This window comes from Bacidia gigantensis, assembly GCF_019456465.1.
Source record: "Bacidia gigantensis strain McMullin 20006 chromosome Unknown contig_180, whole genome shotgun sequence".
Taxonomy (NCBI): Eukaryota; Fungi; Ascomycota; class Lecanoromycetes; order Lecanorales; family Ramalinaceae; genus Bacidia; species Bacidia gigantensis.
Genome location: NW_025408596.1, coordinates 2,079,171 through 2,093,602, shown reverse-complemented (window position 1 = coordinate 2,093,602; position 14,432 = coordinate 2,079,171). Strand labels below are relative to the sequence as shown.

Below are 14,432 nucleotides of genomic sequence, written 5' to 3'. Positions count from 1 at the left end.
TCTTCCCTTTGTTTCCACGACCTCACGCTTCAGCGGTCTTTCGTTCATCCTTCTTTCCGTCTCGCTTTCATCAAGTCAAGATTCACACCAAGATTTTCACTGCACCGCCATCTATCATGCAGCTCACCCGTGCACTCTTCATTGCTACCATCCTGCTATTCGTCTATGTTGCCGCAGACTTCCACATCCTAGATACAGAGTCGAACCCCAAGGAGGGTGGAAATAGAGACCTCTATACCGGCAGCATTCTCATAGCGAGTAACAAGTACTACTGTGGAAACTATTTCGGCGGGCGCGGAAACGGATTCATCAATGCCCCAGTCGAGAGCACCAAGTGCGCGGCCAGCTCACCACCCACGACAATGACGTTCATGCAAGGCGTATGCGGCTCAGGAAAACTAGATTTCTATTTTGACGAGCAGACTTACACATATGACTACTTTGTCAGTGAGGGGAATGGGCAGTCTCAGGGTACTTGCTACAGGAATGATGGTGCGAAGGCGCAAACATGCATAACCGTGGGGTTTTCGGTCGTTTCGTAAGTTGAATCTCCATGGTAGAGCTTAAGCTCATGAAGTGGGGTTGCCGAAGATTGAGCTAACTATCTCTGCAATAGCCACGAGCAATGGGTGTGTTATGGGAGCTTGTGCGGCTGATTTCATGTACAATATATTGCAACATGATGGAAGGGTTCGTTCCGAGTCATTACAGCTTTTCTACATAGACCTTGTTATTGAGAGGGTCAATCTGCCTCGTCGAATATGGACAAGTAGCATTCTACAAAGGTCGGCTGGTCAGCCCAATTTATCTTACTGTATGCAATATATATTTGCAGCAGGGAGCGCTCGTAACGATTAAACTTTGAATTTTGACTTGAATCAAGTACATACTTGCTAATCTGGCAGGGGCAATATGGCATCAGCGCCTGTCTCGACAAACAAGTTTCAACGCCACATCTTTCGACAACATGCCATGGAGTTTTTTTAGACAGTGACGATCCTTGGTTGTGTTGGCCAAATACGCCCTCCTTCTGCCAGAGTTAGCACCATTTCATGAGCTACAGATGATGCCACCTGTAGAGCCACCAACTTTGGTACTGTTCGTGACCCATCTGAGAGCAAAGTGTGATACTCATATCAGAAAGAGTCGAGGCACCCCTTACTATTCACGGGAAGGATGATCAAGCACTCTACACGATATCAGCAGAAATTTGTAAGCATCTTGAATATCTATGATATCAATAGATGCACACTCAATCTTTCTTAGTACAGATTTCCATGGCATCATGAATGGCGACCAGATTGCAGTACAGAACCCATAAATCAAGAATTCCAAGTACGTTAAAAAGATCCCCGGTCTGTGTGTACCTCTGATCTGCGAAATTGACTACCAAATTCGTTCATAAAAATGAGCTTCGATTAGATGCGAGTTTTAGAATCATGAGGACGTCTGGAAGCAGACTTTTGGTAGAGAAGATTGCCAACAGTTTCTTTGCTAGTGAAGTTATCCTGCTTACGGAAGGCCATGTTCTGGGTCAACAAGTCTTAGCCATGGTTCATCTTCTTCAAGACGCCGCAGGAGAATTCCTCGCTTGTCTGGAGCGGCCCCAGCACAATAGAGCAGTGTGCTCTGACCATCCTTGATTAACGCGATGTCTCCGTAAAGGTTAATGGTCCACCCAATTGCCGCGACGAATCCTTTTGCTGGCCCCCTGCTTCCGAGGGTTCGCTTGTTCTCATTGCGAAAATATTGCTTACAGGAGGAGAACGCCCACGCTGGGATCCCTGGGATGAAGAGGACATCACAGACGCTGGGTATCCCGTCACTACTCATGAAAGCGACCTTGACAAGTAGCGGTGTCATCTCGCACGCCGCTATTCGTGTGTGAGGATGCAGCTTTATGCTTGTTCTCAGAGCCGCAGTAGTGATGACTGGACTCCATTTAAGGTCTCCTGATCTGGGATCTTCGATTGCGTAAGTGAACGACAGCTGGCAATCTTTGCCAAGGAAGAACACAAGCAGATAATTCGTCGATGCCATGGCCACGATCGCACTTTCTTTCAGCGCTCTGCTAATCTGCTGTCCAGCAGAGCCCTGCCACTGGATAAAGCACAGAGATGCTTCAGTCGACTCGCCGAGAATGACTTGCATAAAGAATAGATAGATCTTATTCTTGAAGAGTACAACATTCAGATTTGTGAATGGATGTAAGTCTCCAAGTGTGTCTGACTTTGCCCACTGGGCATCTACATCTGAGGACTTTTTTTGGACTCGTTTGTACGCCTGGATCTTGTTTCTGTTTGACAAGTAGAACAGCAGCGTTTCTGTCGGCGAGGTTCTGATAACATTGAAGCTACGCATGCGTCGAAGATCTCCTTTCGGAACCACAATTGATGGCGTAGACCACAGACTAATGGTCTGCAATGGATCGTGAGTGATCTCGCGCTTGACGCTCATGAAGATGCTTCCATCCTGCGCAATTGAATACAACTCCTGGTCCACGACGACAAGCGGAGCTTCGGGCTCGATTTTCTGCATAGGAATGACTTGCACTCCAGCCTCAGCGGTCTTGACACCTGACTTCTCGAAACTACTATACACAATCTGGCTAGGGCCAAGGGAGGCAAAACGAGGATCCGCCTGCGGATACCGAGGGTCACGTACGAGGCTGACATTGAAGTCGAATTGGGAGACCGTCCCTGGGATACCCTCCCCCACACTGGCTATTAATGAGTCCGTGTAGCCGCTAGTTTTACCTGTTAATGTGCATTGACGTCCAACAGGGAGAAAAAGAGACTTTCGAAGCACGATCGGGTACCTTTCGCTCATAAAGCGCTGATAGTTCGACGAAGAGCTACTTTGTTTTGGCTCAATAGGATTGGGATAGGCCTTGTCTCCTTTCACATTGGGCAAATCTCCGTCTCGAGTTTCGATAAGCCAAATGTACAGATCCGGAAGCTCTGAAAGAACATCGTTGAGATTTCCAGCTCGAATGTACAATCCAGCTCTCAGAGGCAGCCGGCCACTCGGTTGAGTGGCTTGGAGTTCAGCGAACAATGCCTTGTAATATGGCATCAGGATCTTTGTCGGACCATATTCGTTGTCGATATAGACAACCATTCCTGTGTTGTCCCCAGGTAGGCTTGACACGATCGCTGCGATATGTTTGGCTGCGGCGATACCACGTTGAACTTTAGTTGCTTCCCAGTCCTTCGGAATTTTGACATACTCTTGTGTAGTGTCGGAGAATCCTTGATATAATGGCCAGAGCCCCCACCCTTGCTGCTCAAATTGTGCCCAGTTCTGCGTCCACTTGTGATCCGTCCGGCTTGCTGATGTCACAAGTTTCGGGTCTGCATCCTTAGAATTCAGATAGATGCCGGTAAGGTAAAAATCGGAATTTCCCAAAAGCGAGCGATACCAGTCTCGAGCCCAAGCCAGTCGGACGTTCTGATCTGACCAGTTGTTCTTCAAAGGTCTTGCTTTTGGATGGCGATTGTACTCCGGATCAGGATCGAGTTGGAGGCGGTCAATCCCCGAGAACGGCGACATAAACCAGTCCTTTCGGGCATTTTGGACTGCCTGGGGCATGTTTTCCTGTCAAGAGAAAGTTGTCACCATTCTAAGGAAGTCTGTCTTGAGCGATTTCGCCTTTGCTGGTGGCGTTGGTCTACGAAGTTTCGCTTATCCTTATTATTGATACTCAACAACGCCATCGTCGCAGGCTTCGTATCCAGGAGATCGAGGTCTGAATGCCAAAACTTTTAAGATTGGGTCGATTGTATCAGAGGGGGCTGATTTCTTATTCAAGACACCTTGGCGCCACCGCGTCGGCCACTAGAGGATCATACGATTCTTAGGGGGCAGGCTAGTTCTAAGCTGAACAATGTGGCTTTGGCCAGACCACCAGTCCCAGACGAGAGACTTCTTATATTGCTTAAATCCTCCCTTTCAGCTGCAATCAGGCCATAAGTCACATACACTCCACTTAAAAAGGTGGACTTGATCCATCCGTCTCTAGCACACATCTTCGCACCATGGAGTTGAAAAATTCAACACGAAGTTTGCCCAAAGTCACACATGTACCTCTGACAGTGAACAAGGCAGTGAATATTCCCGGTCGTGCTTTACACAAAGCTACTTTCCTGAGATCGCTAGCACTCCAGCCTGGCGAAGTTGACCGTGCTCTCAACCATGGTGAAGCTCACCATGACCACACCGGAGGGCATCATTCTGATGAAGCCAAGGCTGCTGTGTCCTTTGAGGATAAAGCAGTAGAGCACCCAATGCGTCAAGAAGACATCAAATCGCTTCTTCGCTCGTTCGAAGGGAAGAAACTCCCCTTGGAATATCCGTCTCCAACTACTCTCGCGGACATCTCATCTTCTCAACTACTCGAATTTGGGAAGCGACTCTTGAGCGTACGCCAAGCAGCCCTGGAAAAGGCCAGAAGATCAACTCATGAACGTGTTGGAAAGGATCAAGTATCGCAACTCTTGGGTCATCATTACAACTTGGTGCAGTCGGCTCAGGTAGCTTCTGCCGCCTTCTCTTCCCATATCACGGTATCGCCGGTGGGTATGCTCAATCTTGAACGTCTAGAAATGGCTCCTGCGGGCATTGAGAAAGGTGAACTTCTTGCGACAATACCTTTGGCTCCCCGAGAGAAGACGATTGTGGTACAGCAGGAGTGGTCCTCCATCAGCCAAGAATTTACCTCAATTGTCACGGACTCGCTCGAGAACTTTAGTGAGACGGGCGTCACAGAAAACACCGAGCTTGCACAAGCTACAACTTCACAAAATTCGCACTCTAATCAATTTAATGTCACGTCAAGTGCATCCGGAGGTTGTGGATTTGTAACCGGCTCTGTGTCCGCTGGTTTTAGTGGTCAAGATTCAAACTCGACGTCTGCAACTGATAGCACGAAACATGCAATGAGTGTGACAAAGAAAGCATCTTCCCGCGTAACGCAGAGTCGTAAGGTCACAATCTCGACCAACACTGTCAGTGGCAGCTCGACATCGACAACTCGGACCTTGGAAAATCCAAGCGATACTTCAGCGATGACTATCAACTATTTCAGCATGATGCGAAAGTGGCACGTCGGTCTCTATCGTTATGGATTGCGGCTTACGTATGATCTTACGGTGCCAGAGCCCGGTGCCGCAATGCGAGAGCTCTACGCAGAGATGGACAAGATCCAGGAAAGTTTGATCGAGAAATTCAAGTTCCCACTTACCATGAATGATATCGATGAGAGCAACTACACTCAGAAAGCAGCTGACTATAACGTGACCCTGCCTCCTCCACCACCACCTGCTTCGCCCATTCCAATGCGAGTTGCTGGGGCCATCCCAAATCTCATCAAAGACAATGATTCAAGCTGGATCGAAAACGTGGTTGAGATCACCATCAAAGACGGCTATGAAGTTAGCAACATCAAGCTCGATCTGATTCTCTCCAATTATCATGTAACCACCCGCGTATTCTCCATCGTTGGTGTCGACCCAAGTATCAACACCAACGTCGTCGGCGATTCTCAGGACCGCCGCATCAACATTGACTTGGGAAGTTTCCTCGTCGGCCAACAAGGCACCATCCAGATCGTCTATTTCGCCCAATACTACGGCAACGGCATGTACGCCTTCAACGTCTCACAAGTGCCCACAGCCGCAACCCGCGACGTCTGGCGCGCCAGTGTCCTCACCAGCATCTACAACTCCGCCCTCGCGGACTTCACCGCCAACCAAACCCTCCGCCAATCCCAGCTCCAAGGGCTCCAAGACCAGCTCAGCGCCGTAGACACCCTAACCCTCCGCCGCGAAGAAAACGACGAAATCATGAAATGCGTCCTCCGCTGGCTTCTAGGCCCAGACTTCCAATTCGTCCCCGACGACGTCGCCCAAGCGTTCGAAAACCCACCCCCGGCGCCACCAGTCCCGACAGTGCCGGCGACAACGCCCACGGCATCCACTTCACCGGTAACAAATACGACCCCGGGCCCATCTGGTCCGTAATGCTGCAACACGGCCGGCTCACCACATTCCTCAACGAAGCCATCGAGTGGGAAAACGTCGTCTTCTTCCTCTACTCCTACTTCTGGGACGATCCGCTCGCGTGGCCTTTCATCCGGACCCTGACACATCCGGACGCCACGCGGCAGGCTTTTCTGCGGGCTGGCAGCGCTCGCGTGGTGCTCACGATACGGAAGGGGTTTGAAAAGGCATTCACGTGGTTTGCGGAACATGGGAGCTTGGATGATATGCCTGCGGAAGTTGGAGGGGAGTGGGAGGGGGAAAGTACCCGTATTTAAAGATCGCGGAGGATATTGCGAATTATGATAGTACGAATTATAAGGGATTCCGCCTGCTAATCCCACGGGAAGTGTTAATATAGGCGGTCAGCATGCTGGGACTGTGGGAGTCGGGAGGATAGATCCCGGGAGTGATGTTAAGGTGCTCGTTAAGGATACGTCCGGGTTCGTGGTGGGAGATGTTGTGTTGATTGATAGTGCGGACTCGGGTGTGCAGGAACGGCAGAAGATTACGATGATAGAGCAGGATCAGAGTGTTATTGTGGTGGAAAAGCTGGTCAATCGGCATGGAGCTAAGGCGAAAGAGGAATTGTATCCTATCATTCAGGTGGGCGAGGAGGGCGTGTTGATTGCGGAGTGGTTCGAGTACACGCCGTCGCATGGGACCGCGATTGAAGTCGACAGTGCGTTTGAGACCATGTCGTGATTGTTTAGATATAAAAAGTGTAAATATATGGGTAGGGAGAAATGAGAGGCTTGGGGTTGTACATATGTACAATATCTCTCCATGTAAGAAAACTCCATCGTGACAATCAGACAAACTATAGTCGGAGAACGCACAATTCATTATCTACCCTCAACGTTCGAAAAGTGGAAGCAACAACCCAGTTATCAATGGAAGCATGATGGCTTTCTTTCCACCATTGAGGCAAGAGGGTTCGGTTTCGCAACAATCTACCCCGAGATCGCTTACAGCTGAGATTTTGCTTGATGCACAATAAAGTGTGAAATAGATTATTACCAGTATAGTTCATGCTAATCCGCCATCGGGATGAGCATTCATGTGATGCACAATGCCCAATGTCCCGCCTGACTCGCTCAACCGCAAGACCTGACGGTATCGCTAACCGTCGAACTCATAGCCAACTCCAACACCAAAAACCCACAGTCGCTTCGGGGTATTAGAATCGAGTAAGGAAATACACAAGCCTGACCATCTACATCACCAGCCGCGGCGGTGGTAGAGATGACAGTAATAGAATACCCTATACAACCAGCCCGAATTCAAAGCCCTTGCTTCTCAAGCTCCCCGATATTAAAAATCTTAATGGACCGCCCACAACCGTCGCCCGTCTCTCATCAGTCGTCCAAGACAATCGGTCTTCCCGCCCGGCCCTCTACGTCCATCTTGGCCGGCGGCTCTGGGCTCGGAGGACTGATGACCGTCTTAGGCAGACCGCCCTCCTCGTCATGATCTTCGATGATGGTGCTATCGCCTTCTTCCTCGTCCTCCTTAATCGTGTCACCGCCACCAACATTGCCGCCGGCAGCGGACGACGGACGTATTTCTTCCTCAGCAGTAGCACCACTGGTACTCGAGCTCTCCCTTTGCCTCCGCCTCCTCCGATTCATGCGTTCCTCGTTAGCGCTTTCTCTCTTCCTTCTCACCCTCAGACTGCCACTGCCATCGCGACTGCCTGGTCGTCCGTTGGCGTCGACGTCATCAGGGGTCTTATTATCACGGAGCCCTTGCAGCATGTTGGCTGCTCGTTCAGCGATATCCTCGCCTTCAGAGATGGGATCCATACGTTCCCCATCTGCGTCGGGCGAGAGGGAAGGTGCCTCGCCGTTGGTGCCGTCATCTCTTGGCTTCGTAAGGTCGTGCAAATCAGGAATGGCCTGCCCGCTCGCTTTGCGGACTTCGTGCTTATCCTTCAATCTAGCCCTGCGCCTGCGATCTCGTTGGTCTTTGGCTTGTGGGGCCGCGGCGCGGAGTTTCTCCAGCAGTGAGTCCATGGCACCAGTGGAGGACGGAGACAGAGGGCTGTCTGTCGGGGACGCGATGCTGGCTGCAGCTGGGTTGACAGCTTTTTGGTGGGCGCGTTTGCGAGCCATAGACGCCTCGTTGCGGCGGCGGGTTTCTTCAATTGCCATGTTCTTGTCTTTGGATCGCTGAAATGGGATTAGCGGAGGGAACCAAAGAATGACATGAAGAATAGCTTACCTTCCATTCAAGAACAAAGTTGGCAAGCTTGGAGAAGAAATCCCTTCGCGCATTCTCATCTGTACTGTCTTCGCCGTAGAAAGTCATGATGTCGTCGTAAGTCCTGCTCATTTCCTCGAGGTATAATTGCATTTGTTCGGCTTTCCTTCTTGCATCCTTCATCGAGCGCTGGACGACTTGGCTGACTCGGTCTTGTGGATGGAATTTCTTGGGATCGCTTAGATTGCCCGAGTCAAGTGACGACTGTACGTTCTTGATATTGTCAATATACTTCTTGGCATCAACGCGCAGCTGTTCAATGTTGAGCTTTTGCGCCGTGACGACGCCGCCAATGTCCTCGATGAAGCCTTCCCATTCCGGATACTGATTGCGGACAATTCGCTCAACAAGATCTGCAAAGGTAGACTCATTCTTCTCGTCCTTGACCATGGCAAGCCGACCAAGTGAGCTCAGCTTAAACCCAGTGGCTTGTTTGTTAGAGTCGTTCATGTAGTTACCAATATCAAGAATAAGGCCAAGAATGTTCATGAGGGCCACAGAATCACGCAAAGATTCAGACACCTTGACAACCTCCCTCAATTGCTTTGAAATCACATCATATTCTGGCTCAAAAGTTCGAGTAAGCTGGAGACCTCGCATTCTCGACTTCCAATAGTGGCTGAGCTCAAACGCTGTAGCGAGGTATATTTGATCTTCTCTTGTCAGCTCGGCTGGATCTTGCTCTCGAGGTGTCTTGAGAGCGTCTGGGCCCGTCCAATCTTTGCTGTAAGAAGCCATAAGCTTAGCGGTGTTTTCAGGCACACTGCACATGTCATCTTTCTGGAGGAAATCCATGACCACATTATTATCAAGGATCTCTCGATCGCAATGGATGATCATGCGAATCACGTCGTCCGCATCGTTGGTTGAGAATTTTGCAAGCGAGATCAAGAATTTCTGCCGCAAGTCGCTTCCAATGATTTGTTTTTTGTCGGATTTCTTACCAGCAGTCGTGCCTATCTTTTTGATCTCTTTGGCCATGAACAACTTTTCGACTTCGTCCAAGACTCCCTTACGAGAGAGCTCTTGGTACTTCTCTTCCTTTTCTTGATGAGTTGGCGCATGTGAAGCCCAAACCGTGACTTGTGGAGTATCTACCTTGTCCCAATGGAGAGCCTTCAGCTTCTTCTTCGGCCTTAGCGTTGGAAGATGCAAGGTGGGAGCGTCTGGATATTGTAGTTGACCGTGGTAGCCACCCTTCTTCGGACTGGGGAGTGGTGGTGCACCAGGCGTGGGTGGCGGGCCCAAAGATGTACGATTGGATCCAGGAATAGAGCTAGGCGTGCCTGGCATGGTACCCGGCATAGGGGGCGGAGGAGGTGGCGGTGGAGCATTATTGGAGAAGCCCGGCATAGCAGGAGAAGAACTCATTGGAGGCGTAGGTGGCGGCGGAGGCGGTGGTGGAGGTGGAGGTGGAGGACCACCTTCGAAGCCGGTGATCTTTGGAGCCGACGGAGCATTGATAGAAACAGGTAGCGGCGGAGGAGGCATGTCCTTTCTATCGGCTTGATCTTTCGGTGAAGGCTCATCGATGGGTGTCTTTGGGGAATCCGACTCAAGACTCGGGTGCGAGGTGCCCGTCGTGATACCGTCGCCATCTTCGTCTTCGCTTGCGTCGACTCGTTTGACCTTGGCTGCTATCTCACCTAAGAGACCAGTTGCTTGTCGAGCGCTCATTTGAGGCCGCTTCATTTGGACAATTCTGGGCTTCTCATATATGACCGCATCATCACCCTCGCCATCGACTTTGTAGCTGCTATCAGTACTATTGCTCTCACGAGCAGCCAATGCTTCTGCAGCTGCGCGTCTGGGACCCTTCAAGATCTTGCTTCGAGTTGTTCTGCTGATTGGACCGCCGCTGAACTCTCGAGTAATTCGGGCGGCATAGTTCTCGCGCTCACCTGGCTCACCACCGTCCATTTGCTCACGCAATTCCCGTAGCCTTTCATTGGGGCTAGATTGCTGCCAGACCTTTCCTTCGAGCTTGCATTGGGTCTTTGCCCTTTCTAGCTGTGTTTCGAGACGAGCCATGAGCGCATCTCGATCGAGTATGCCTTGCATCTTCTTTGGATCCATTGAAGCCATAGCTTCGGGCACACCTTTCTTGGCGACGGAGGCGGCGAAATCTTGAGCGTCCCGTAACATTAGATAGAGCTCTCTGGTTTCCAGTTCGTTCCGTTGCAGCTCTTGAGCACGTATTCTTTGCAGGTCTGCTAATTCAGACTTCAGTGCATCATTCTGTCGCCCCTGGAGCTCAATGATCTGCGCTTGCTCTTCAAGTTGCTTTTGCAATTTGGCCACCAAGCCGTCAGCGCCCATGTCAATCCGAGCTTTCATCTCATCTCGTTCAGCAATGGCTGAGTCTGCCACTTGTCTTGCCTCAGTCGTTTCATCGATTGCCAGCCGTGCTTCCGAGTCTGTATGTAATCTATCCAGTAGATTCTGGACGGAGAAATTCAGACTCTGTTTGAGGTCCATGTCCGGCAGCCTACGGTCCATTGCAACGTAGCTGAGCATGGCGTCTACGAGTTGGAACATCCTAAGTCGATCCTCGCCGTCATTGTCTCTGATGAGGAGCATATGCTGCATAGCAGACAGGAAATAGTCTTGTGCTCTGCTTCCTTGCACTTTGTTCATGATCGCATTGACGACTTCTGTCGGATCTTGTAGATCTTTGACATCTGCTTCAAAGCTATCCTTCATACTGCTGGCGTCCCGTTGCATCAGATCCTCGTAGTCTATGGCCTCATTCTCCCGGTAACGCTCGATCTGCTTATCAATGACTTCGTACTGAAAATCCTCCATCTTGTGCAATATGCGCTTGATACCACACGAGGTAAATTGAGCTCTGATATGGCACCGCATCTGCAGATCATGTTCTGGTGCATCGATCATCATATTGATCAAGAAAAGCGTGGCCACAGCATATTCCATGAGCATGTTCTCCATGCCGATTCCACCGCTTCGTACTTCTTCACTAGCACCAACCATGCTGCCCATCTTGCCCCGCCCATCGATACTTACTTCGACTATTCGCATCCAGGCGTCAAAGCGGCCGTTCTCTCCCTGCTGATTCTTGACGTGGTCCATCGCCTGTAGTACCTTGAGATGTCCATCTCCATCTGCCCAATGGCACAGAAAAGTCAAGACCTCGCTGACAAGCTTCCTCGTCGTCAAACGTGGCGACGTGAGAGAGGTGGCCAAGGAAACAACAACCTGCTGATGGGCAAGAGCATCGTCAGCGCCGTATTTGTTATTCATGAGAGCCTTCAAGCACTTGATGATATCGTATTCTCTGTCCAGATCTTTTTCGCTCGTCGAACCTTGCACGGGTGCTGGTCCTTGACCTTGTTTCCGATTGATCTTTCCCAGTACATTTGACAAGGCGAGCTGACCCTGAGCTTCAACAAAAGCCTTCACCCAGCTGATTGGTTGCGTTCTCAGACTGACACTGAGACTCCCCAGTTGCTTCGCGGTGATAGTATCGTTCATGACCCGCTTAACGTACCATTCTGGACTGCCTTCTTCGTCTGCTCTCGAGATCATACTTGGCCCTCCATCGACGCTCATGATGGTATTCCTTGCAGCCTGCCGTCTTTTTTGCTCTCCTTGCCACTCCATCATTTTGTCTTGGTGCACTAACTGCCACTTCTTGCTCGCTGGGTAGGCCAGCATTTGTCTCTTTGCTTGCTCAGGCATTGCTTGAAAATTTCTCTTATTCATCATATCAACGAACTGCTGCTCAATGACTCGATCGTCGTTCGGTCGAGGAAAGTGAAAGCCGTCAGGGTTGAACGGAGTTGAGGAAGAGTAGCTCGGCTGTTGAGCGGTGTGAGAGCCATGAAAGTGCGAATGTTTCCCAGACGTCCCTGGCCGCTGATCCTGCACAGCGGTCCGTGATGAGTTGTCCGAGGAAAAGATGCTCGAGCGAGTGGCAGACGAAACAGAAGACATGACGCTCATCTGGTCAAAAGAATTGCGATGATTCGATGCCGAATCACCAGTTGATGTAGAATTGAACGTGGCGTGTGGATCCTGGATAGGAGCTGCCGCATCCCCAATTGCAAAATTGGGTGCAGGCCGCCTGCTACTATCACGCACTGGTAGTGTTGTAGATTGAGGTTTTAAAGAGGCTGCACTTGAGGAGTAGTGAGGTGGCGGTCGCGGCCCAGAAAGATGTGAGGCCGACCCATTTGTCGGCATAGGAGCACTTTGAGGGTCCCAGGCAGGATATTGATGAAAATCAGCGCCTCCTCTGTTCAGCTGATGAGGTAGCGGCTCTTTTCTTTTCGGCGTCGTACTCTCATTTTTAGGAAGGTAATCTACCGCGATCGGACTTTTGGGGTCTGCGGGGACGCTGTCGTAAGGAATGGAAGTAATTACACCAGCAGTCATGGAGAACCCCAAATTATCCGGCGGCTCTTGACCCATGTCTATCTGTATTGGCGGTCTTTGGGAGTGGCGTGAGGAGCGCGAGTTATTGGCGCTGTTGTTAGAGCCGCCGCTTGCAACTTGTAGTATTTCTCCGCCATCTTGCTCTAAATGCTCTTGATGGTTGGGCTTGTCTTTGAGCTTCCTTCCAAAGAATGACCTGCCGCCAGAGGATTGTCTTGACTTGCTGTCATGTGAGGATGTGGTCGATGGCATCTCTCTGATGTTACCCCCTCTCTACTCACCCCGGCCTCCTGCGCTGCGGTGAGTGCTCCAGTCTGCTGGGTCTGCCTATGTCCTGGTTCTCTCCTCGAGTTATCATATGTTTTTCCGTAGTAGTCTATCTATCATCATCAATCATAAGAGAGGGGTCACAGTCAGCGGCTCGCGCTGTCACTGTTGCATGTGGCGCGCCCCTGAAGCTCCTTTGGAAGCGTAGATTAGCCCACCACGGGGCCACAGAAGTGAATAGTAAGGAGTGAATACTTGTACGGCGGCGCACGATGATAACAGGTGGAGGTGATGTTTCAATGCGGCGAAGGGATTTGTCTATTTTGCAATCACCAATCCAACCGGAGGGGACAACAGCGGCCGAGGAACCCAAGGCTAAGGGGTCGCACGCATACCGGACTATGCCGCAAAGGGTCTGACTGCCCAGATAGTGCCAAGACCCCGACTGGACTTGTCGATGCTATTTCCACCTTCCACCAGTAAGACGGCCGAAATAGCATCTTCATGTCAAAGAGCTGCTTGATCTACCCTTCCTAACCTTAATGATGTTCGTCAGCCTCATGGGAGCCATCGAATAAACGTTGCGAACTCAGCAATTCGCCGGGAAATGTAGCCACATCCTCAAAACCTTCCACCTTTCAACGGTCACATTCACTTCCATCATACCCTACAGTCCAACTTGTTTCTACGTTCCCTCCACATCTAAGCCAAATCCCTAGCAAAATCAGAACCACAGCATGCCATCCGCACAGACCTCAGCTCTCCTCAAAGTACGCCTTTTACCCCTCTCCATCCTACCTCCCCATTCCTCCCCATCACTAACGCCCCCTGCGCCCCCAGACCCTTCTCATACCCCCCTAACAGCTTTATTCATCTATCTCCTCCTGACCCACCTGCTCCTCCCCTACTACCGCAAATACCGCGAGCGATCCAGCTACCACCTCCTCCCCTCATCCCTCAACTCCACGCTCACCCCCGCTGCCAACTCCGCCACAAGCCTCATCACGCGCCTGGTGCAGAGTCTCTCGGGCGCCATACTCCGCACGGTGGGAAACGTGAACGAGGGACAGTTCGGGGCCGGGGTATGGAGAAGGGATAGCGCTGATGGTGGTGGATTTGGGATTGGAGAAGGGGTAGGGGGGCGGGACTGGGGGTTTGGGGTGGGCGACGAGGAGTTGGTGGAAGGGATTGTGGGGCTAGAGGGGCAAAGAGATGTGGACGGGGAAGGAGGGAGGAGGTTAAGCAGGGAGTTGGAGAGCGGGTTTATTAGTGATAGTAGTGAGGAAGACGGGCGGTGAAGCTATGACTCGATGATGATATATGCTAGCGAAACGAAAGAGGTTCATGGGAGGGTCTACGGAAGAAGAGGAGGAGAAGGTGATGCGGTGACCGCGCAGTTCATCCGGTGCGTGTGTAACAGACATGAAAGAGGAGGAAGGCATCGAGTTCTCCGAGATTGGACATGGGGAT

The 14,432-nt window shown here is 50.9% G+C and overlaps 3 protein-coding genes across 3 annotated transcripts; 1 reads left to right on the top strand and 2 right to left on the bottom strand.

Moving 5' to 3' along the window:
* Positions 1-1,512: 1,512 nt before the first annotated feature.
* KY384_003568 (uncharacterized protein) lies at positions 1,513-3,591 on the bottom strand (the record flags this gene model as incomplete). Its single annotated transcript, XM_044812082.1, has 1 exon — positions 1,513-3,591. One exon carries the CDS (start codon positions 3,589-3,591, stop codon positions 1,513-1,515), a length of 2,079 nt encoding a protein of 692 aa, XP_044671215.1.
* Positions 3,592-4,037: 446 nt separating this feature from the next.
* On the top strand, positions 4,038-6,743 carry KY384_003567 (uncharacterized protein; the record flags this gene model as incomplete). Its single annotated transcript, XM_044812081.1, has 2 exons — positions 4,038-5,984; positions 6,408-6,743. 2 exons carry the CDS (start codon positions 4,038-4,040, stop codon positions 6,741-6,743), a joined length of 2,283 nt encoding a protein of 760 aa, XP_044671214.1.
* A 653-nt stretch (positions 6,744-7,396) lies between these two features.
* On the bottom strand, positions 7,397-12,947 carry KY384_003566 (uncharacterized protein; the record flags this gene model as incomplete). Its single annotated transcript, XM_044812080.1, has 2 exons — positions 7,397-8,209; positions 8,262-12,947. The coding sequence occupies 2 exons, from the start codon at positions 12,945-12,947 to the stop codon at positions 7,397-7,399; spliced, it is 5,499 nt and encodes a 1,832-aa protein (XP_044671213.1).
* Positions 12,948-14,432: the final 1,485 nt, after the last annotated feature.